At 36.0% G+C, this 23,735-nt stretch overlaps 1 protein-coding gene across 3 annotated transcripts in view; it reads right to left on the bottom strand.

Moving 5' to 3' along the window:
- The window catches only part of LOC111153306 (ubiquitin conjugating enzyme E2 Q2), a 73,450-nt gene that overhangs the window by 30,512 nt on the left and 19,203 nt on the right, over positions 1–23,735 (bottom strand). For all 3 annotated transcript variants that reach the window (XM_022512244.1, XM_022512243.1, XM_022512242.1), the window contains 6 exons: positions 20,598–20,654; positions 15,967–16,107; positions 12,595–12,679; positions 11,042–11,102; positions 10,195–10,285; positions 3,514–3,572 (listed from right to left, as the gene is read on the bottom strand). In XM_022512244.1, coding sequence (XP_022367952.1) covers positions 3,514–3,572; positions 10,195–10,285; positions 11,042–11,102; positions 12,595–12,679; positions 15,967–16,107; positions 20,598–20,654 — 494 coding nt within the window. The remainder of the gene's footprint in view (positions 1–3,513; positions 3,573–10,194; positions 10,286–11,041; positions 11,103–12,594; positions 12,680–15,966; positions 16,108–20,597; positions 20,655–23,735) is intronic.

Below are 23,735 nucleotides of genomic sequence, written 5' to 3' on the forward strand. Positions count from 1 at the left end.
CACACATACACATGCACTCACACATATTGTGTATACCCAGGGACCTACACAATGCAATATTATGCAGCCATAAAAATGAAATCCCACCATTTGCAATGATTAGGGTAGAACTAGAGGGCATTATGCTAAGCAAAATAAGTCAGTCAGAGAAAATTATCATGCAATCTCACTGATATGTGGAATTTGAGAAACATGGCAGAGGATAATAGGGGAAGAAAGGAAAAAATGAAACAAGAAGAAACTGGGGAAGGAGACAAACCACAAGAGACTCTTAATCTCAGGAAACAAACTGAGGGTTCCTAGAGTGAAGGAGGATGGTACAAACTTGTACCCCTGAAACAAATAATACATTATAGGTTAATTTTAAAAAAAGTTGATTCTAGATAGACTAATAATGCTATTTTTGAAAAAAGGAACCACAGTGAGGTATCACTACTTATCAGAATGGCTAAAATAAAAACAAATGGAAAAACCAAGTGCTGGATGTAGAGAAACTAGATCACTTATACATTCCTTGTTGGAATATAAAATGGTAAGCCACTATGGAAAACAGTTTAACAATTTCTTTAATAATTCAATATGCTACAATAACTATAGGACTCAGCCACTGTACTCCTGGACATGCAAAAGCGAAACACATGAGAAAGCAAAACACATTCATACAAAAATGTGTATAGAAGCACTCATAGCTTTATTTGCAATAACCAAACACTAGAATCAGGCTGGAAGTCCTTCAAGAAGTGTCTGGTTAAACTGTAGTACATGGTACACCACAGAATAAAAATGAACAAACTAGTCATATAAGTAGATGAATCTCCAGGGAATCAGGATGAGTTAAAAATACTAATTCCTAGAAGTTAGAATCCCAAAATGTGGGATTCCATTTATGTAGCTATGCTTTTTGAAATGACAAAACATTAAAAATGCAGGAAAGCTTAGCGGTTGCCAGGAGTTAGGGGAATTGGTGTGTAAGAGGAGATGGGCATGGTTTGAGAAGACAAGAAGGAGGATTCCTATGTATTTGGAACTTCAATATCTTCACTGTGGTGGTGGATACACAAACCTACACAGGTGATCAAGTTATGCAGAACTTCATACATATACACAAATGAGTTATAAGAAAAACTGGGAAAATCTAAGTTCTATGGATTTTATCAAACTCTCATTGTGATATTACACTACAGTTTTGTGAAACATTACACTGGCGAATTATATAAGGAAGCTTTACTTAATTTCTTACAGCTGCATGTGAACATACAATTTTCTAAAAAATTTCAATTTAAAAAAAAAAAAGCCACAGGAATGGAAGGAAGAGAAAAGAAAAAGAACTTAGTACCAAATTCTGAAGAACTCCAACATGTAGAAGTTAGGTGAACAAGGAGGTACCAGCTAAAGAGACTGAGAGGATGCAGCCAGTGGCCAAAAGAAAAATTTTTGATCTTGCTGAGAAATCAGATAATCAAATATAATAAAGCCAGAAAAGGGACACCTGGTTTTACCAATGTGGAAATCCCTGTTGGCAACAGTGGTTTGGGAGGAATATTAACTGCTAATGCCAGGTGACAGTGGCTGAAGAGTGAACAGGAAGTGAAGAGTGTGATTACATAAATATTGCTGTAAAAGTATAAATGGTGCAGCCACTTTGGAAAAGAGTCAGGCATTTCATCAAAAAGTTCAACAGTTACCAGAGGACCTACTAATTCCACACAGGTATATACGAAAGAGAAATTAAGATATCCATGCAGATAAAAACATGCATGTGAATGTTCATAGCAGCATTATACATGATAGAGGCAGAAACAATAAATGTCCACAAATAAATAAAATGTGGTATAGCCATACAATGGAATATGCATCCATAAAATGGAATTAAGTATTAATATATGTTACAATATACATGAACTTTAAAAACATTTTGCTAAGTGAAAGAAGCCAGCCACAGAAGGCTACATTTCATATTGTTCCACTTACATGAAATTATATTAATTTCCACTTCACATGTACACAAAATATACAGAAACAGGAAAATCCTTAGAGACAGAAACGAAATTAGTGGTTGTCAGTGGGGTGGGAAGTTTGAGGAGGAAGGACGAATGACTGCTAATGGGTATAGGGTTTCTTTTGGGGAATGAGGAAAATGTTCTGAAATTGGATAGCAGCAATGGTTACAAAACTCTATGAATATATGAAAAAAAACACTGAACTATACTTTCATAGGGTGAGTTTTGGCGTATGTGAACTGTATCACAATGAAGCTATTATTTTTTCAAAAAGGTATGGCTATGATAAGGAACAGAGGAATAATAGCTAGAAGATGGAGAATATAAAATATATGGGACAAAAACTGCTCAATAATCTGATCAGAGTCACTCAGTGGTTAAGCTCTAGCCTGAGTCTGAGATTGCAAAACTCTGTTTTATCAGTCCTTCACATTTTTTAGTTCTTCCCAAGCTAGCCAATAAATCCTCCTCATCACTTAACAGTTGACTATGAAGACCAAGTCACTCTGATTCTGCTTCACATTAACATTCCCCTTCCATTCATATTTCCATTCCCGCTGTACCAATTTAGATTGTCCTCACTTCACTCTAAAACAGGGCCATCAACTCTTTCTCTTTTTTTTTTTTAAAGATTGATTTATTTGAGAGAGAGAGAGAGAGAAAGAGAGAGGGGCTGCCTATGTGAGCAGGGGTAGGGGAAGAGGGAGAGGGAGAGAAAAAGCAAACTCTGCATTGAGTACATACAGAGCCAAAGGCAGAGCTTGATTTTATGACCTGAAATCATGACCTGAGCTGAATTCGAGTCCAACACTCAACCCAGTGAGACATTCTGGCGCCCCAAGACAGGGCCTCACCTATTAACTAGTCTTGCATTCTTCCAGGCTTTGTGAATACAATCTATCTTCTTCCACTGTTACCCATGTTTCTTTCTAAAACATTCTCTTTCCTGTATTTTCCTGTTCCTGAACAAGCTAATAGCTTGCTTACCAGGAAAAAAGAAAATTAAAACAAAACACCAAAAAACTCTGTCAACATAATGATAAGATATTTTGTCAGCACAATTTCATACAACTCTTCTATATGAATTCTATCCACCTTGCATTGTAGCTCAATGAGCAGGGAGAAGGAGCCCATGAGATTTTTCTGTGATTATTCCAGGGATCATAGGCTTGTGAGAATCATTCTCAAATCTTTCTCTAAGCCATCAGTCACAATTTATATTTGAAAAACATTTGTTTTTTTATGATGAAATGTATACAAATAGGGGACATTAAAAACTTCTACTGATAAACAACATAATGGTTCTCAAATGATGGTTCCCATATGAGAAATATCGGCTTCACCTGAGACCATCTTAGAATTGTAGAAATGCATATTCTCAGCTTTTCCTACCCAGACTGAGTGAATCAGTAACCCTGGGGTAAAGCTGAGCATTCTAGGCCTCCCAGCACTTAACTAATCCTCCAAATGATTCTTACATACACTATCAAAGAAAATAGTTACTTAAACTTACCCTCCTGAGAGAACAGGTAACACCACTCGAACAAACGGAGGATCAAATGGAAAGTTATCCTAAAATGCAAATGGGAAAGTTTAACTAATTTGAAGAAACCCCTTAATACTATATTATTTCAAAGATTTTAAAATAGTCTATAAAGAATGTGTGCATTTATTATCGATGATGAGGGTCATAAAAGTAAAAATAGTACCAAAAATAAAAAGAAGTAAAAACCACAGCAAAAAAAAAAAAAATCATGGCCAAAGAGTTATAAAAAATATGAAGGAGTGTTCCACTTCCAATAAAACTATATAAAGGGACCATTCCAATAATGATACACTAGGTAACTTAGAGCAATCCTCTGGTTGACAATTAGAAGAGGTGGACAAAATTTAACAATTTTAACAATTTTTTTAAAAATTTAACAATTACAGAGCTAAGATCAGGAAGAAAAAGGGAATCCCAGAGAGAGCCAGGCCTCTCCCCCAACCCCCAAACCTTAGGTTTTCTTTCAATTACAGAAGAGGAAGGTAAGAAGTCAAGAAGCTCAGTAGAACTCAGACTCACACTTGCAGGGCTGGGGAGGTAAAAATTGGATCTGGGGTCCACCAAGGAGAGGCCTTGACAAGTCTCCCACACTTTAGGTTGGGACCCTGAAGGACAAATGACAAATTGACCTAACTGACAAGGAATGAAGTCCAACTTTACATCACCTAAATCCCTGACTGGATTTACTGATCCTGGACTGCTAGTGCCCAAGACAGACAAGGACAAATATAAACCCTCTCTGGAGAAGAATACCATCTAAGGCTTCCAAAATTAGCTAATTTTTCACTTAAAATGTCTATTCCTAAAAATAGACAATTACACAAGACTTAAGACTTAAAACAAACATGTCCAGGAAATGAGAAGCAAATGACACAAAAACTGTAAGAATTCAAGATTAAATAGAGTTAGCAGACATAGCTTTTAAAATAGTTATGTTGAATATGTACAAGCAAAGAAAAAAGACAAGATTGAAAACCCTGGCAAAGGACTAAAATTATAAAAATGAACCATACAGAAATTCTGAAACTTAGAAATGTAATGACTGAAATCACTAACTTAACAGATGAACTGAACCACAAGTAGAGACTTAGTGGAAGAGAAATTCAGTGTACAGGAAAATAGGCCAAAAAGACATCCAGAATGAAGCCAAAAGAGAGAAAAAGGTAGAAAATGCAGAAAATGACAAGACACAGGGGAATGTATTAGAAAGGCTTATCATATATAGAGCCCTAAAATGACATGAGAGAATGGGACTGAAGCAATATTTAAAGAGAACGTCTTGAGAATTTTCCAAAATTGAAAGACATCACAAGGTGTAGGCACTATGAATATTTCAAAGGAAATAATGGAAGCCCCAATGAGGGAATGGTAAGTTTCTGAGTTGCTAAAAGAAATTTCTAACCTAAAAATCTATACCCAATTCAAATACTTTCCAAAAAATGATTTCACAATAAAGTTGTTTTCTTGTCAGGAGATCCAAACTAAAGGAAATAAAGAATATTCTTCAGACAGGAGAAATAGGACTCTAGATGGAAATATGAAGAATAAAGACCATGAAAAGAGCAAATATGCAATTGTGACTGAATATTGACTAATTACTGAACAATGATGTATAGCTTCTAGGTAAGTACAGAAAATGCATGAAAGCACATATTTGACAGGGAATCCACATTCTAAGTCTTCGCATTGATGAAGAAAAGGTAAAATACAAATTAAATTTATGTTACACTTTGACAAGGATATACACCGTAGCTGCTAGGCAGTAAAGAAGTAAAGAAGAGTAAGAGAACACCCAAGTACTAAGCTAAAAGAGGTGAGAAACTGGAACAATTAAAAAAAAATCCAAAATATGAGAAAAAGGAAAACGGAATAACAAGAAAAGTAAAAAGCACTTAGGAGATGGGATTGAAATCTAAATGTCAAATAATAGTAAATGCAAATAGACTAACTGTTCTAATTAAAAGACAAAGATCATCAGACTTGATAAAAATATATGAAGAGAAGAGAAAAGAAACCTCAACTAATTCTCAGGCTACCAAGAACAATTCTCTTTTTCAAATTCTCAGTCCTAGAAGCAGATTCCCTGAAGAACAGAGATTTTTCTCTTTATGAACTAAATCAACAATGGTAGCCAAGGTGGCCAAGAGCATTAGAGGTTTGTCTCTTGGTGTTCAGGAAGCCAAGAAGGCTGCCCCTCATTTCCCTACAGCAGTCGGGTAAGGAAAAAGCACACTGCCTCTAATGAAGACATGACAGGAAGTCTAAGAGAAATTACCTTCAATTTCTGTGGTCAAATAAAAAGGAAGAACTAATTGCCTCAAACGAATCTGAGGCTAAGGGAGGTAAACAAATATCTGTCTCATCCAGTTATTTCCAATAAACACAAAAATATAGTTTGAACCAGAAGAATAAGCAGCATAATTCCAGTAACTTACTTTAACTCCCTACTTTCACGCATCCTCAAGTAAGATTCTAAGGAACATATAAACTACAAAAATGCAATTCTAACAGGAAAGGCAGATAAAAAGCATACTTCTGGTGGTTAAATCAGATAATCTTAGATTTCTACTGCAAAGGAGAACCTACCCACACAAGATGCCAACTTAATGACAATTACTAAACCTACTTTCAAATAAACTGTAGATAAAAGGTGAGCTACTTAACAGATATAATTAAGGGTATAGATGCAAAGCTTAGTAAAGTACAACTTCATTTAATCTCCTACTCTTTAGATCTTTAAATATGTGATCCCAAAAGATAAGCCTTTTTAAATTGATTATATGACCAGGAGAACTACCTTCATTTTAAGTAATTCTTCAGAGTAACTCCTCCACATCAAAACCTAGAGATTCTGCTCCATAAACATAAACTGCACCATGGAACTCAGTAATTAATATTTTATAGAAATAAGAGTTCCTTAAAGGGTTATGCTGGGGAGGATGATGATGACTGTTAAAATAGACATTTGAGTTATCTGGGTACACTAACGGCAGAAACTGAGAATCTCAAGGTTTACAAGGATATCATAAAGTTTTCAATTCAACATCTCGGCCTCTCAAGAAAAGTTTAATAATGAGAAACATTCTATTCTTGAAAAACTCACTGAATGGCTCTACATAGCTATCACTTCCTTTATACTGAGCTGAAAACTGCCTCTTTAAAGTCTGACTTACTAGTTTTCATATCATGCTTTGTGTTAATCAAAAACAAAAATGAGGGGCACCTGGGTGGCTCAGTCGGTTAATCATCTGCCTTCAGCTCAGGTCATGATTCCACAGTCCTGGGATCAAGCCCCCACATCAGGCTCCCTGCTCAGCAGGGAGTCTGCTTCTCTCTCTCCCGCTGCTGCTCCCCTAGCTTGTGCTTGCTCACTCTCTCTCTCAAAAAATAGTAATAATAATAATAATAATAATAATAATAATAATAATAATAAATAATCTAAAAAAAACATACACATATACAGCCCTTTAAATAGTTAAGAACAAGCTCTCATGAACCCCTATGTTCTTCTCTCTAAATCTATAATTTAACCAGCTATCAGAGGACGTGGAAATCTCTTTCAAATCCTTGCCACTATTTTCTAAATGAACCCAAAGTTGTCTAAATAAACCCTTTCTAAAATACTACCTCAGAATTCAGTTCAGTAAATCAGTAATTCATTAAAACGGCTTGAAAAACCAGACCACCATTTCCTTAAGAGCATAGCATAATACAGTTGCCAGGCTGCTTATGAATCTAATAGGTCCCCATTCCCTCCTGTCCCTATCCCCAACCCTGTGTTATACTGTATCTCGAGTTCCATTTTCTTATTACTCATGACTTTCAAGTTGTCACCATGGACATCTGAGGCCATAAATACTATTCATGCTCCTTCCTGTAAATCACTGTTCTGAGTCATATCTGCTATCCTCCAATTCTGTGAATCCTGATACTTAATAACTTGGTAGTTCAGTTTGCCAAGGTCACTTAGTTCAGAGCAATCACATTCTTCTCAGCCCTCTTAAGAAATATTCCAGCCCTAGCAATGGCCCTTCTTTCTGGTATCAGGAGTCATGGTCCAGAAAGATAAATGCAACAGAATTTCAGCCATTTACCTCCCAGATCATCTCCTCCCTGAAGTTCTGCCTAGAGTAGGAAAATATCATGAAAACATTAAGTGCAGCCACAAGTCTTTCAGTTTCCTGGTCAAGATTTCATAGTCCCTTAAAGATACCTCTTAAGAAGAAAGTGAGAGGGAAGGGACACACAGGGGGCTTTCAAAGGTCCTGGTGGGAAAAAAAGAAATAGACCCTAATTTTTTTTAGTATAACTGACACAATTTACATCAGTTTCAGGTGTAAGGTTCTATTTCTTAGGCTTGGTATTGGACAAATGGGTATATGATTTAATAAAACTGTTCAGACTGCTGAGTTAAAACATTCCATATATTTTTTTTTTTTTAAAAAGCTACTATCCTGGTTTTTCACCATATGAATCAGTAAAAATGCAGTCACGTTAGCAACTTCAGTAAATATATACCAGACTCACTCTCTAGGAAGACAACCCAAATGACAACCACAAAAGTTTCTATAATAACAAAACTGAGGGAAAATACAGACATTTGACATTTTTGTTATTTGAACAAAGTCCAATCATAAATAAGGATATATCAACAAACAAAAATATATACACACAAAAGCTAAGTAAAAAGTTTTCAGAAAATTAGCCTTTTTTAAAGTATATTCTTTCATGTCTTTGCTTTTTTCCTTAAAAACCCCTCATATCTGTCTACTCTCATGTATTCCAGCACATTACTCCTTGCCCAGATTAAAATCAAAGCCCCAACTAGTCTCAGAAATCTATCTTATCCAAACTCTATTCTGATGCTGAGACATAATTTTTGTTTAAAAAAAAAATCAATCATGCCCCTACCTAAAAACCTCTACTGGTTCTTTACTGTATAAAAGTTAAAATCCCAGACTCTTCATCATGGTCTCCGAAGCAGTATAAACTTCATCACAGACTTCTCCCCAAGAAAAACTATAGGCTCTTGAAAAACGGGATTATATTTTACATCCCTCCATGTCCTCAAGCCTTCCAGAGCCCCTAATGCACTGAAGTCTACCTAACTAAAATAGAAAAAAATATACATATCTGTAAGGCAATTGCTACATAATTTTTTTCTTCCCAATTTAAAAGAACACAGCAAAAAGAAGTTCCATATAATTCAAATACATAACTCCTTAGAAACACTTGCTAGTTTTTTTTTGAAACAAGTGTTTTAAAAGGAGTACATTTATCCTCATTCCATATTAAATCATTACATTTTATCAAAATACCATCGTTATTTTTCAACCTTTACTCTTAACATTCAAAAAAACTATTAAGGGGCCCCTGGTTGGCTCAGTCCTTAAGCGTCTGCTTTCAGCTCAAGTCATGATCGCAGTTCTGGGATCGAGCCCCGTATCCGGGAGACTGCTTCTCCCTCTCCAGCTCCCCTGTGCTTGTGTTCCCTCTCTGGCTATCTCTCTCAGTCATAAATGAATAAATAAAATAAAACTATTAAATATAACCTATAAATTCAGAAAAGTACATAAAATATACCATTATATATTCTAAAATATGCATCCATGTAACCAGCACTCTGGTCAAGAATCAGACGACAGCCAGTTTCCAAGAAATCCCCAGATGTCCCTTTCACAGCTCACAACTCCCTCCGTCTCACCTAGAGGTACCCCCTCTCCTCAACTTATGGAAACCATGCCTTTGCTTTTCTTGAAACTACCCAGGTTTGGACCCATATATCTGTGTTTTTCAGCCTTTCCATTTTTGCTCTACTAAGAAAGCTTTTTAGAAATAGTTTAGAAATTCGGGGCGCCTGGGTGGCTCAGTTGGTTGATCGTCTGCCTTCAGCTCAGGTCATGATCTCAGGTTCCTGGGATCAAGCCCCACGTCAGGCTCTCTGCTCAGCTGGGAGCCTGCTTTCCTCTCTCCCTCTCTCTGCCTGCTGCTCTGCCTCCTTGTGATCTCTCTCTCTCTCTCGGTCAAATAAATAAATAAAATCTTTAAAAAAATTTTTTTTAAAAGAAATGTTTTAGAAATTTTTTTTCATCTATCTCTAACATAGACATACTGCATTAACTGTTTATGTAATGTGGTCCCTTAAAGGGCCATAGACCATTGTAATATATAAGAATTTTTTCACTCCAAGGACCAGTTTTCACCCAACTAGTGGGGATACAGCCTCCACTGAGATGCAAGTCCTAAACAATATAAATTTAGTTTCATCTATTTTTGAGCTCTATACAAAGGAAATTGTAGAAACATGTTTTGGGGTCTGGTTTCTTTAGCTCAACATTGTGTTTAAGATTCACCCACATTTTCCACCTTTTCCTTTTTATATGAACACAATTTTCCATTCTAATGGACACTTCGGTTATTTTCTGTTTGGTGTTATTATAAATAACACTGCTCTGAACAGTCTTACATAGGTCTCCTGGTGTACCTAAGTACTCATTTCCTGTGGAGTATACACTATGCAGAGAATTCCTGAACTACAGGGAATGAATACCTTCTACTTGACCAAGTAACACCAAATTGTTTTCCAAAGCAATATAAAAATATACATTCCCATTAGAAACATATGGAATCCGCTTAACATTTTCTTACCTTAAAAGAGAAGTTAAGCAAAATATATTCTATGCCTTCTTTTTCTTTTAAGATCTGAAGATCACTGTGCAAAGGACTATCAGGATCAACCCTAAGAATTACAAAGCAAAAAACAATTCAAATAAAAAAATCAAGAGATTTTTTTCTTACTAACCAGAAAAATGAACCAGTTCAAGAGCTAAAACAGAGTCCCTCGGGTAAGTTTCAAACATAACATTGCTCTATGGTCCCTGGGTAAATAAATCGCAATAGCCTCCGACTCCTTGGGATTAAATGTCCAAAAAGGTCACAGGATTTTACATCCATTCCCATAAGGGGATTCGAAGTTAGCAGCCATTCTAAAGGAAAGTCATATGTACATATATTTTCTCAAGAACTCAAAAAGAAAATGTCTCTAAAACTGTAATACTAGCCAAGGGATTCAAGGAGAGAAATTTATCACAGACAAGACCAGAAAAAGTGAAATCACTAACAAAATCTAAATCTGTCTATAACTGTTCTACATATTCCAGCCTACTTAAGTTCCTCATTCCAAATATAAATTGGTTATCATGGTCAATCAGGTTATTAAGCACACTTTTGTTTCTGTAGTTCCCAATTATCTCACTAACTCCATGAACCAGTTTACCCCACAGCTGGTCCTTTTTCTAATTCCTCTTTCTGACTTTACTTATTTAAGCCTAAGAAACAGCTTATTTTAACAATCTGAGAACTATTTCTATAGAAACACAGTCTAACGTTCTAAGTAAAAACCATAGCATACAAGTATCAAAGTAGGGAGAAAAAAAATTTCCATTGTGATAGTCTATCATTACAAAGACTGGGTAAGCATCTAAGAGTCACTTACTTCTGCAGTTTAACATGCCAGTCATATAAACTGTCATTTATCAGTTCCACTGAATAAATTCCTGTAAAGATATAGAAACGCAGATTACTTTTTTTCCTTTTTTTTTTTTTAAGAGAGGGGTTGGGGGAAGGCAGAGGGAAAGAGAGGAAATTCCAAGCTGGGCATGGAGCCTGATGTGGGACTCATTCCCATTACCTAGAGTTCATCTGGCTCACCAAAATCAAGTGTCAGACGGTTAAGCAACTGAGCCCCCCAGGGGCCTCTAGGTTATTCTTTATTTGATCTTATAACTACTACTTCAGTATAAATGAACACACTAAATAACCATCAACATCTGGAAATTTTGCTATTAAAACACAGAACTAAGCTATATAAAGCCATCAATGAAGACGATTCTTTAATGAGTTGAGAAACTGTACGTGGGAGGGGGAAAAATTATGCAAAATCCTATGTACTTTAACACTTTTCTTTTATGCATATGCAAATATTTCTATTAAAATGGAATCCCTCCACAGAGTTTTATAACCTTCCTTCAACTTTCCAGGGCATCTTTCCAATTTAGTAGATAGGAAGACTATTGTCAATCTTTTTAATAACTCTATGGCAATTTATTTATGGATATACCATAATTTAAACAATTCCACCTATATCTAATTATTAATTTTTAATTTTTTGCTACTACCAACAATACTATAACAGCAAGTAATTATTTAACATTTAAAAGTAAACCCATATTTAAATATTTAACTTGATGAGGTTTCTACAGATAAACTTTTAGACTTCTAGTAAGAAAAACAGGATGCCAAAACTTCTAATAATTCAGAATCAAGTTTGGCTTACCTTGCACTCTAAAGCAGAAAGTTTTTTTGCTTTTTATTTTAAGTACATTCTAATGATTTAGATTTGGTCACTCAGAATTACTGAATGGATCACAAAGGTGCCTTTCAAATATATTAAAATTTGGCTCTTTCCCTTATTTTAGTACAGTCAGAATCTCTGACAATAAGGGAATTTTACTTCAATTAGAGAGGTTTCACAATATTTAAGTCTTATTAGGTAAGAAAGAACACTCAAAGTCAAACTACGAAATAAATAAATAAAAAAAACCCACATATTTTTGAAGTGATACCATAACTACCTATACAATAAAAGTTGATTTTGTTTTTAAAAAATAAGGAAAAATCATAAAAATCAACTCGGCAACAGTTCTTTGTTCATACAAAAATATATGTATCTTATTTTTCAAAGCAGATATAACTCATACTTTTCCCAGAATCTAAAAATCATGAGTTAATCCCTGTTATCAAGAAGATAAAAAAAAATCATGAGGTATCCATAAAAATAATTTTCAAAAACCCAAAGAACAAGTAAACTCATCCTATTTTACCTTCCACATCTGTTAATAACTTGATTAAATCTGCATTTCACTTCTCTAAAATAAAGTTAATAACCATCTCTGTTTCTATCCAGTTATATTAGAAGAACTTAAGTTTACTATCTGAAATTTTGAAAACAGCATAAGGACAACAGAGTAGAGATCCAGAGGTCCTTACCTGCTTTATAACTCTGTGATCTGTATATGTCCCTGAGCTCTTTCATAAGTCTATCTGAAGCTTGCACAGACCCAGAGACTGCACCCTGCAACATAAAAATTGCTGTTTACCAGAATCTACAAAGTCAGATAACTAAAAAGATTTGAGGTATATAAACCAGAAAGAAAAGTTTACAATGAGATTATAAAAACAGATCACAACTCAACATAAAAAAACAAAGAAGTTTAAATTGAGGATTATGAAGTTTCAACAGAAATATAAAATGGGGGACAAGTCTGGCTCATTTACTGTTTCTTATCGTCTGAAAAAAAAATGTCTAACCAACATGTCTAGATTACCATGGTTCCTACAATAGCCTAGAACTTATCTCAAACTACACTGATTTTTTATTTTTTTTTAAGATTTATTTGACAGGCAGAGATCATAAGTAGGCAGAGATGCAGGCAGAGAGAGAGAGAGAGAGGAGGAAGCAGATTCCCCATGGAGCAGAGAGCCCGATGTGGGGCTCAATCCCAGGACCCTGGGACCATAGCCTGAGTCGAAGGCAGAGACTTTAACCCACTGAGCCACCCAGACACCCCTACATTGATTTTTTTAAACTATTAATTTTTTTCTCTTTAGGATTTTATTTTTTAGAGCATTTTTAGATTCACAGAAAAGTTGAGAGAAAGGTACAGAGATTTCCCATATAACTGCTGCCACAACACAGTATTATCAATATCCGTCACCAGATGGTATGTTTTTTTAAACTGATAAACCTACACTGACACATCATTTCACACACCAGTGAAATCCATAAATCACCTTAAGGTTCACCTTTGGTGCTGTACACTAAATGGGTTTGGAAAATGTGTAACAACACCTATCCATCATTATAGTATCATACAGAGTATTTTCATTGCCCTAAAAATCCTCTGTCCTCTGCATATTTATCCCTCCACCCCACCTCTGGTGAGCACTGATCTTTTTGATGTCTCCATAGTTTTGCCTTTTCCAGAAAGTGATATAGTTGGAAATACACAGCTGTGTAGCTTTTTCATCCGATTGGCTTCTTTCACTTAGTAATATGGATTTAAAGTTCCCCCATGTCTTTTCATGGTTTGATAACTCACTTCCTTTTTTTTTTTTTTAAGATTTTATTTATTTGACAGACAGAGATCACAAGTAGGCAGAGAGAGAGAAGGAAGCAGGCTATCTGCCGAGCAGAGAGCCCGATTCGGGGCTCGATCCCAGGACCCTGGGATCATGACCTGAGCCGAAGGCAGAGGCTTTAACCCACTGAGCCACCCAGGCGCCCCAGCTCACTTCCTTTTTTAGCAGGGAATACATCCCATATTGTTGGGATATACTACAGTTTATCCATTCACCTACTAAAGGATACCCTGGTTCCTTCCAAGGTATCGCAATTATGAATAAAGTTGTTCTAAACATCTGTATGGAGGTGATTGTCTAGACATAAGTCTTCAATTCATGTGGGTATACCAAAGACTGCAACTGCTGGAATACATGGTAAAAATCATGTTCGGTTTTCTAAGACTCTGCCAGACTGTCTTCAAAAGTGACTGTACCATTTTGCATTCCCATGAGCAAGGAGTGAGAGTTCCTATTGTTTCACATCCTTGTGACAACACCAAATATTGTCAGTGTTCCTGATTTTGGCCATTCCTTAATTCTTTTTTAATTTTAGCTATTCTTATCAGGACATAGTATCACTATCAATTTTTGAAAATACTAGAAGGCCCTTGCCATTTTACCCTATCAACTAAAACAGGGTTTCATTAGTCAGACTCTAAGCAAGAATGTCATACTGAAGGTCTACTTTACATATTAAGAAACTGAGAAAGAACATGTTCACCTGCATGCAACTAATTTCAGTTCTTTTCCATGTTGGGATTTCTCTAAAAATGAAAATGCACCAATGTCTTATCCTAGGACTAAATATGAATGCCAACTATTTCTCGTAGGACAAAAACATTCAGAATTTCTTTATTTAAAAAAGAACTGGTCATGTGAATTTTTTTTTTTTAAGATTTTATTTATTTATTGAAAGAGAGAGTGAGAGAGAACATGAGAGGGGGAAGGTGAGAGGGAGAAGCAGATTCCCTGCGGAGCTGGGAGCCCGATGGACTCAATCCTGAGATTCCGGGATCATGACCCGAGCGGAAAGCAGTGCCTTAACCAACTGAGCCCCTCAGGTGTCCCTGGTCATGTGAAATTTAAAATGTTAATGTCTGCACTACACTTTGGGGGATGGGTGGCAAAGGTTCACGAAGCTATTACTTCCTAGCTTTGTGACCTTGAATATATTACTTTAACTGGTTTAAACCATAGTTTCACACCTATAAATAGGAACGATATTTTATAAAGTAGCTATAAAGGTTAAATGGGAAGGTACGTAAAGTTTAAAGTACTCAGTGTCCCTCACGTGAAAACATTCAATAATTTGTATTCATTTTGACTATAATATACAAACTGAAAGCAATCATGAGAGAAAGTACAGAAATCATTAATTTAAATGCACAAACTTTTTCTTTTAAATAATCAAGATAAGGGAAGAGCTAAATTTCTTTGCTCTCTGAAAAAAAAAAAAAACTTTGCCAATTAAATTAATATAGTAAGACTGAAGGGGAGAGAGTAATCTATCTGCTTCCAACACCTGCCATCTCCCTACATAATAATTCATTCCTGGTTTTTGAGAACCTACACCCAGACAGAGGTCCTCAGATGTCATGGGTTTCATAAAGAGCTCTAAAACAAGGCAGGAAGTAAGAAGGAAGTGTTGAAACAAAAATGTCCCCACTTTAGGCATTTTATAAGCATCATTCTCATTTATTCTTCTGAGCAATCATCCAAAAGGTATATATTCTCTATATTTTAAAGCTGAGGAAACACAGCTATGTTTATTACTAGACTAAATGTTCATTTCAAGCCCCATGTCACTTCACATAAAAGTTATGTTAAGTCCAAAGAAAAAAATACTTTTGGTTTGGTTAGAGCACAACAGACCAAATTGCAGTTTGGTGGCGAAGAATTTAAACTTTACATTGTAGAAGACACTAAATTTAAATATACAGATCTCACAGAAGGGTAAGCAATATAAATACTGGAAAGGAGGTATACACGGTGAACAGCAGGTTAATTCCAGCACATGAAAAGCAGATGAGCATGGCAGAAAGCTATGAACAGATGAGACACTTTAACAACAAAAACAACAACCCAGCAGGGAAACAAAACATGGTTGAATCCACAACACAGGCAACGGTGGAGGGGGGCAGCTTAGACTGTTATCTAAATGAATTGCCCAGTGTTATATTATTACCTATAATTACTCAATCCCAAAAGTGCAGGTTCTAGATATTTGCACATACTTACATTGAGATGGTCTTGCCTTTGAGTCTTCCTAATTTTCTCTAGTATTGCCAAGTTTTCTTTTTCAATTCCTTCATCCTCTGACTTTTTTCCACTAATAGGCTCTTCTTCCTTCATTTCATAGTGATCCAAGTCTTCGATATCCTACATGAAAAATAGTAGCTTATTGAAACTTACGCAAAACTTAAATTATTCATGATTCGACAGGGAACAGAAAAGAGAATGGGGAAGGGAAAAAGGCATTCACATTCAGTCCAGGTTCCCTCCTTTTATATCCTACATTGTGTTTAAAAGCTAGAAACTGAGTAAAACATATTTAATAGATTTGTAACATCATTAACTACTACAAAAAAAAATCTATTACAAGAATCTTTTGAGACAGTTTAGCATTAGGTATAAAGAACCTTATTTAAACTTTGTTCCAATAACTTGACTTCTAGAAATCTATTGTAAGGAACTAATTTAATTTAATTTAGGCATAAAGATGCCTATTTAAACTATATAACCACAACCCCCCACCACACACACACAAAACTGCATATGCAAAAATAGCAGAGCAGAGAGGCGCTTGGGTGGCTCAGTTGTTAAGCATCCATCTCTTGGGGGAAAAAAAAAAAGCATCAGTCTCTTGGTCTCAGCTCAGCTCAGGTCATAACCTCAGGGTTGTGAGATGGAGCCCACTGGCAGGCTCTTCCCTCAGCGTGGAGTCTGTTTGAGATTCTCTCCCTCTCCCTCTCCCATCTGCCCCTCTCTCCCACTTGCACTTATACTCGCTTGGGCTCTCTGGGTCTCAAATAAATAAAAATCTTAAAAACAAAACAGAACAAAAACCCAGAGCAGGTAACTCAATTCCATGGAATATTAGAAGACTGTTAAAATGCAACCAAAGGGTGGTGAGGATGGCAGTAGAGAGTGGAGAAGGCTGGCCCCTATGTGTGCCAGGTTCTGTGCTCAACTGGGTCTCACGGCTGCTTCTGGCTGCTGCCTGGGGGTGAGGCAGAACAGCAGCCCCAACCCAAACCTGAGAACCCACCAGGGGTGGACCTCACCACAACTGTGGGGTGAGCTGGGGGACTGGGCGCCCCTGGGCAACCACAGGGCCTATACGAGTTAGAGCTGTGCTATCCACCAGGCAGACCCTTGTTTCTTGCAGCTGCTAAGCACTTGGAATGTGGCTAATCTGAATTCAGATGTGCTGTAAATGTAGACTTAGTGAGAAAAAATAGGAAGAGCTCATAATTCTGTTTTATGAACAAAATGACAGTAATTTAAAGGTTACATAAAATGTATTAAATGGGAAAAAACACAATGTAAAACAAAGAATACAAAACTGAATATAAAGAATCTCAATCACGCTAAAATAAGCACAAAAAAGGAGGCTAGAAGGACATATACTGAAATAATAATCTCTAGAGACGTTCAGTACTTTTCCTTCTTTTCCAAGTTTACTGTCACGAGCACCTACTGATTTTTATAATTAGGAAAAAAGTTAGACTACGAATTTGAATAATAGCCCTTGCTTAACATCTTTTAATCCCTACATCATTCTTCCTTCTTCTCCATATCATCTACTTGTATTTAAAGAAATCTATGCAGAACTTTTAAAATCCTAACCTTTTTCTATTTACTTCTCTTTACTTCAATCATCAAAATCTGTAAAGGAGTACTAGATACTTACTATCTCCATTTTTTTTTAATATCTTTTTATCCCCAGGGGTACAGGTCTGTGAATCGCCAGTACTATCTCCATTTTTTAAGGGAACTAATTCACTGCGATTTGTAGACCATCCAGTCCTTACATCTTCTCTACCTGAGTATTAATGATGAATTCTGTTCTGTGCAGATTATCTTTGTAAAATGACACTCAGCACACTATTCTCTGCGTAAGGCCTTTCCTCAACAATCACACCAATATAAACATATTTGTCTCTAATTCAAGACTTTAAGCCATCTGCTTTTCTGACCAACCTTGCCTTTGCAACGCATCAATCTTAATCTCCCCAAAAGATAGCCCCAATGCACCTAAACACACCATGCCCAAAGGTTGCTCTGTGCCTTTTTTACCATTATTTTAGTTTACCTAGATTATCTTCCTTTCTCCTATCTTAATCTGACTTCTCTGAAAACCAGGCTCCTATCTTTCCAGATTTCCCTAAATATTGCTGTCCCTTCTTTATATCATCTCGCAAAGGAAAACAATGAGAAGTACATATACTCTGAATAGAACGTCTGCTTCATTGGACACCAAACCAGTGGAAAAGGCTTAATGTTTTCCTGCAGTTTATTCGACCTAAATTACAGTGCATGAAAATCTTAAAAACAAACTATCCCCCAAAAGTCATACAAATTAGACAATGCTAAGAATTATCTTGGGGGCGCCTGGGTAGTTCAGTCGGTTAAGTGTCTGCCTTCAGTTCAAATCATGATTTCAGGGTCCTGGGACTGAGCCCTGTGTTGGGCTCCCTGCTTTGGTGGGGAGTCTGCTTCTCCCTCTCCCTCTACCCCTCCCCCCGCTTATGCTCTCTTTGTGTGTGTGTGTCCATGGTCTGTCAAATAAATAAATAAAATCTTTAAAAAAAAATTATTTTGCTCCCAGACACAAAACAAACCACAACTACTTCTTTAGTTTTAAGGCATTCTAAGGAGTGTATTTAGATTTAAGATTTTGCAGATCAAGAAAATAAGGTAATAACTTGAATTAATTCTAAGATCCTAAACAGTAAGAAGGTTTTAAAATCAAGACTGTGCAACTGAAATACCTTTTACATGGTCAGTGAAAAGACACAAATTTTAAAACAAAGCTTCAGAGCCTGAAAACTTACAAAATTATATCAGTGCCTGGAAACTAAACTGGCCTAAAGTCAAGGTCTTAGAATCTGCCCTACCAAATTCTTAGATGATTTTTCAACATGAAATAGCTTCACTACTTCTAGTGAGTAGTCCCTGAAATATTCTTAAATTCTCCTTTTATTTAAATTCAGAATTTTTTTCTTTTTTTAACTAAAATCCATACTTTATTCATTTTTTTCTTAGTTTTTACCTAATATCCTATTCTAGGATCCCCTCCAGGACACCACATAATATCTGTCATGTCTCCTTGGGCTTCTGGCTATGATGGTTTCTTTTGTTCTTTTTTTTTTTAATTAACATATAATGTATTATTTGCCCCAGGGGTACAGGTCTGTGAATCATCAGGCTTACACACTTCACAACACTCATCATAGCACATACCCTCCCCAGTGTCCATAACCTGACCACCCTCTCCATGACCCCCTCCCCCTGGCAACCCTCAGTTTGTTTTGTGAGATTAAGAGTCTCATGGTTTTTCTCCCTCCCGATCCCATCTTGTTTCATTTTTTCCTTCCCTACCTCCCATACCCCCAACTTTGCCTCTCAAATTCCTCATATCAGGGAGATCATATGATAATGGTCTTCCTCTGATTGACTTATTTCACTCAGCATAATACCCTCTAGTTCCATCCACGTCATTGCAAATGGCAAGATTTCATTTCTTTTGATGGCTGCATAGTATTCCATTGTATATATATATATATACCACCTCTTCTTTATCCACTCATCTGTTGATGGACATCTAGGTTCTTTCCATAGTTTGGCTACTGTGGACATTGCTGCTATGAACATTGGGGTGCATGTGCCCCTTCAGATCACTACATTGTATCTTTAGAGTAAATACCCAGTAGTGCGATTGCTGGGTCACAGAACAGCTCTATTTTCAACTTTTTGAGGAAACTCCATGCTGCTTCTCCAGAGTGGCTGCACCAGCTTGCATTCCCACCAACAGTGTAGGAGGGATCCCCTTTCTCCATATGCTCGCCAGCATCTGTCATTTCCTGACTTCTTAATTTTAGCCATTCTGACTGGTGTGAGATGGTATCTCATTGTGGTTTTGATTTGTATTTCCCTGATGCCGAATGATGTGGAGCACTTTTTCATATGTCTGTTGGCCATCTGGATGTCTTCTTTGCAGAAATGTCTGTTCATGTCCTCTGCCCATTTCTTTATTGCATTATTTGTTCTTTGGGTGTTGAGTTTGATAAGTTCTTTATAGATTTTGGATACTAGACCTTTAATCTGATATGTCATTTGCAATTATCTTCTCCCATTCTGTCAGTTGTCTTTTGGTTTTGTTGACTGTTTCTTTGCTGTGCAAAAGCTTTTCATCTTGATGAAGTCCCAATAGTTCATTTTTGCCCTTGCTTCCCTTGCCTTTGTTGTGTTTCTAGGAAGAAGTCGCTGCGGCTGAGGTCAAAGAGGTTGCTGCCTGTGTTCTCCTCAAGGATTTTGATGGATTCCTTTCTCACACTGAGGTCTTTCATCCATTTTGAGTCTTAAATTCTGAATTTTCTAAACTTACTAGTTACTCTTCTTAAAAACAACCAAATATGGATTAAGTATTGACTACTATTAAATGTAAATATAATCTTAATGTTAAAATGTTAAGAGATTTTCTAGGAAATCAAACATTTTGCTCAAAAATATATCATGAATTAAAAATGAAGACAGATTTTAGAAATTATATTCAATTTCAAAATAATGAAGATTAGACAATTACTAAAATATTTTAAAATGAAGATACAGTATTTATAAAATGTGATTCTTACATAAATACCTACTTCAGCCATCTCTTCCTCTTCCTCCTCTTCTGAAGTCACTTCTTCTGTGGTCCCATTCTGAAAAAGAAAAAGAATTTGCTAGGGCTACACAGAATAAGCACATATCGAGGAATTAGAAGACTTCAGGGACAAACTATCAGTCATCTGTCACTATAGTTCCACTAACAGAATTTATTAAAGTTGAATATTTACTTTTAAATCCAGGTTTGATGTGATAAATAATATTTATCAGCTTTAAAAAAAAATTTTTGAACAATTCAACTTGACAGATGCCTTGAGTATAAACAATGGCAATTAGTCCAATAAAGCAGAACTGGAAAAAAATTTTAAGTATTCTAATTTAAAATAAGAAAACGTTTTACACATATGGCTATGTATATAAAGTCAATGGCTCCTTTCTCTTAAAACAAATATCCCAAACCTTTTACTTTAACTTTGAAAAGCCTAATCCTTCCTTAACTTTGAAAAGCCTAATCTTTTACTTTGAAAAGCCTAAATCTTTCCATAAATTCCACTGCCTTACATTTTAAAAGGTAAAACGTGTCATGAAGCAGTAGACATTTCACAAAACTATACAATTATAAAATGATCACCATTTCACTAAAGAGCCATTTTTCTTTTTTAAAACATGTCATTTACCACAGAATACGTCCTTACAAATACACAATTGTCCACTCTTTCACAAATATCTGATGGAGTTTTAGGAAAGGCCTTCATACCTAATTTTGGCAGAGTTCAAAAAGACAAGTTATCTGAACCAGAACAGAGTTCACAACAGAACACATACAGTAGGATTTTTCTTTTCCTTCTAGATATACTGGCTGTATTTGTTCCAACTACAGCTGGTAAGCATCACTTTCTTATATAGGAGGCCTTACTTGATGGCCTCTTAGTATAGGTATCAGAACCAGAGAGAAAAGACACATTTTGGAAATACAGCTCAACACAGCAGCAAAATCTAACTCACTCATCTCTTCCTTGAACTCAAACTGGAAAGTCTGCTTGCCAGTACCTCTCCATTCACATGCCATAGCCAGAGCACAGGTGTACAAACCGGGGGGGTGGGGGCCACAGCAGAGAAGAGTGACAATTACTGAGGGCACTCACAGCAACCATTGATAATGTGATCAATGGTATATCTCATCTGTAAATGAGCAGATAACCAAGTATCATCAGATACTTGAAGAAAACTGGCAATCTGAAAAAAAGGCACCAAGTCAAACAGACAAAACAAGCAAACTAAAGCATTATTAATGAACAAAATTTAAAAAAATCTAATTGGCATCCTTAGCAGTACTTGAAAAGATACTGTGTCCACACAATATAAAAAAAGATAACCACGCAAAGGAAAAGACAGTTCTGGGAAATGAAAAAGATATTCCCCGCCTCACCAAAAAAAAAAAGATAAAGGGGAAAAAAAAAAACCTAGTAGAAGAACCAGAGAGCAAAATGGATTTGAATGAACAAAACATTTATGATTAAGAAGATGACCAAACTATAACATTCCCTTAGAATGTGGAGAAAAGGAGACAGGGGGTGGGGAAAGGAAGAGGTATTAATAGAGAAGAGTTATGGGAAATGGGAGACAGGAATACCCAGAACTAATATTCATCTGCTATCTACCCATAAGACTGAGGGAAAGAAATAACAGACAAAGGTTGTCAAGCTAAAGAAAGACTTCAGAATACTAAGTGGCTCTGAATGACCCAAAGGAATGTTGAAAAGTAAAACCCTATACTTTGCAGAGACAAAACCATACAACTTCCAGAAAGAAAAAAAAAATAGAGGAAAAGAAGAACCAGACATCAGGCTTTTCACTTGTAACAATAAATATTAGAAGATAAAAGTATAAAGAACCTAGAAGAGACTGAATTATGAAGTCTATGTCTAGTTCCACTGGGACAGGTACCATATCCTTTGCCACTGGATCCTCAGCATCTCTATAGAGTACTTTGCACAGAGTCAGATGGATAGTTGTTCAATAAATAATAAAAACAGACACCAAGTATTCAAGGAACACTCTCCACGCACAGTCCCAGAAATCCTTTCTAGAAATAAAAATAGAGACATCATTGAGGGATACATTTTCAGAGGTAGGAAGCAACCATGGAATATAAGATACAGCAATAAGCAAAGACATAATAACACCAATAACTAAGTTCAAGCAATTGCTGAAAATTGAGCTGAGAAGTTACAAGCCATATCATAAAGAATGAAAAACTAAAAATAGCCCAAAGTCCACCTGAGAAGGTCAAAAACTTTTTCTAAAGAACTCTTAGTTTTAAGAAGAAATTGACCCTCATGCTCCAGTAAACCAACTTCTATGTTATGTGCCCAGAAAAATGCTCACATAGGTATCCCACAAAACTGGACAAGAATGGTCATGGTAGCATACATGTGCTTTTTTTTTTTCTTTTTCTTTTTCTTTTTTTAAGATAGATTTATTTCTTTCAGCAAGAGAATGAGAGGGATCACAAGCAAAACCGGGAGAAACAGAGGTAAAGGGAGAGAGAGAATGTCAACCCAACTCCGATCTGAGCACAGAGGCTGACATGGGGCTCAACCTCACAACCATGAAATCAAGATCTGAGCCAAAACCAAGACGCTTAACCAAAGGCACCAATGAGGCGCCCCACACTGTTCCTAATAGCAAACTCAAATGGAGGAATCTGTTATGGTAGGTTCAAAGGATGGAATAAATATAGCAATGAAAAGAACTATAGCCACTCATATGATTAAATTTAACACACAATTGTTAAGCAAAAGACAAAGAACACACATATAGTATGACTCTTTAATATGAAGCTTAAAAACGGTCAACACTAAATCATATTGTTGAGAAATGCAGATATACATGTTAATAACAAGGGAAAAGGAAAAGTTTAGCATAGAAAGAAATGATCATCTAGAAGGCATGTCCAAAAAGGTTTCCAGTGCTAGCAATATTCTGTTTCTTCACTTAGGTCAGGGCTGGGTGATAATTCCCAGGTATTCCCTGTAACTACTTATTACACTAATGTTCATATATTTTCAACACCTATACAACTTCTTGTGAAATATAACAAAGTAATATGAACAAAATATGGAATCAAATCACAGGATATACAAACTATTTAGAAAATAAATATACTAAATCTT

Source organism: Enhydra lutris, unplaced genomic scaffold (assembly GCF_002288905.1).
Source record: "Enhydra lutris kenyoni isolate GAN:26980312 unplaced genomic scaffold, ASM228890v2 scaffoldscaffold31, whole genome shotgun sequence".
Taxonomy (NCBI): domain Eukaryota; kingdom Metazoa; phylum Chordata; class Mammalia; order Carnivora; family Mustelidae; genus Enhydra; species Enhydra lutris.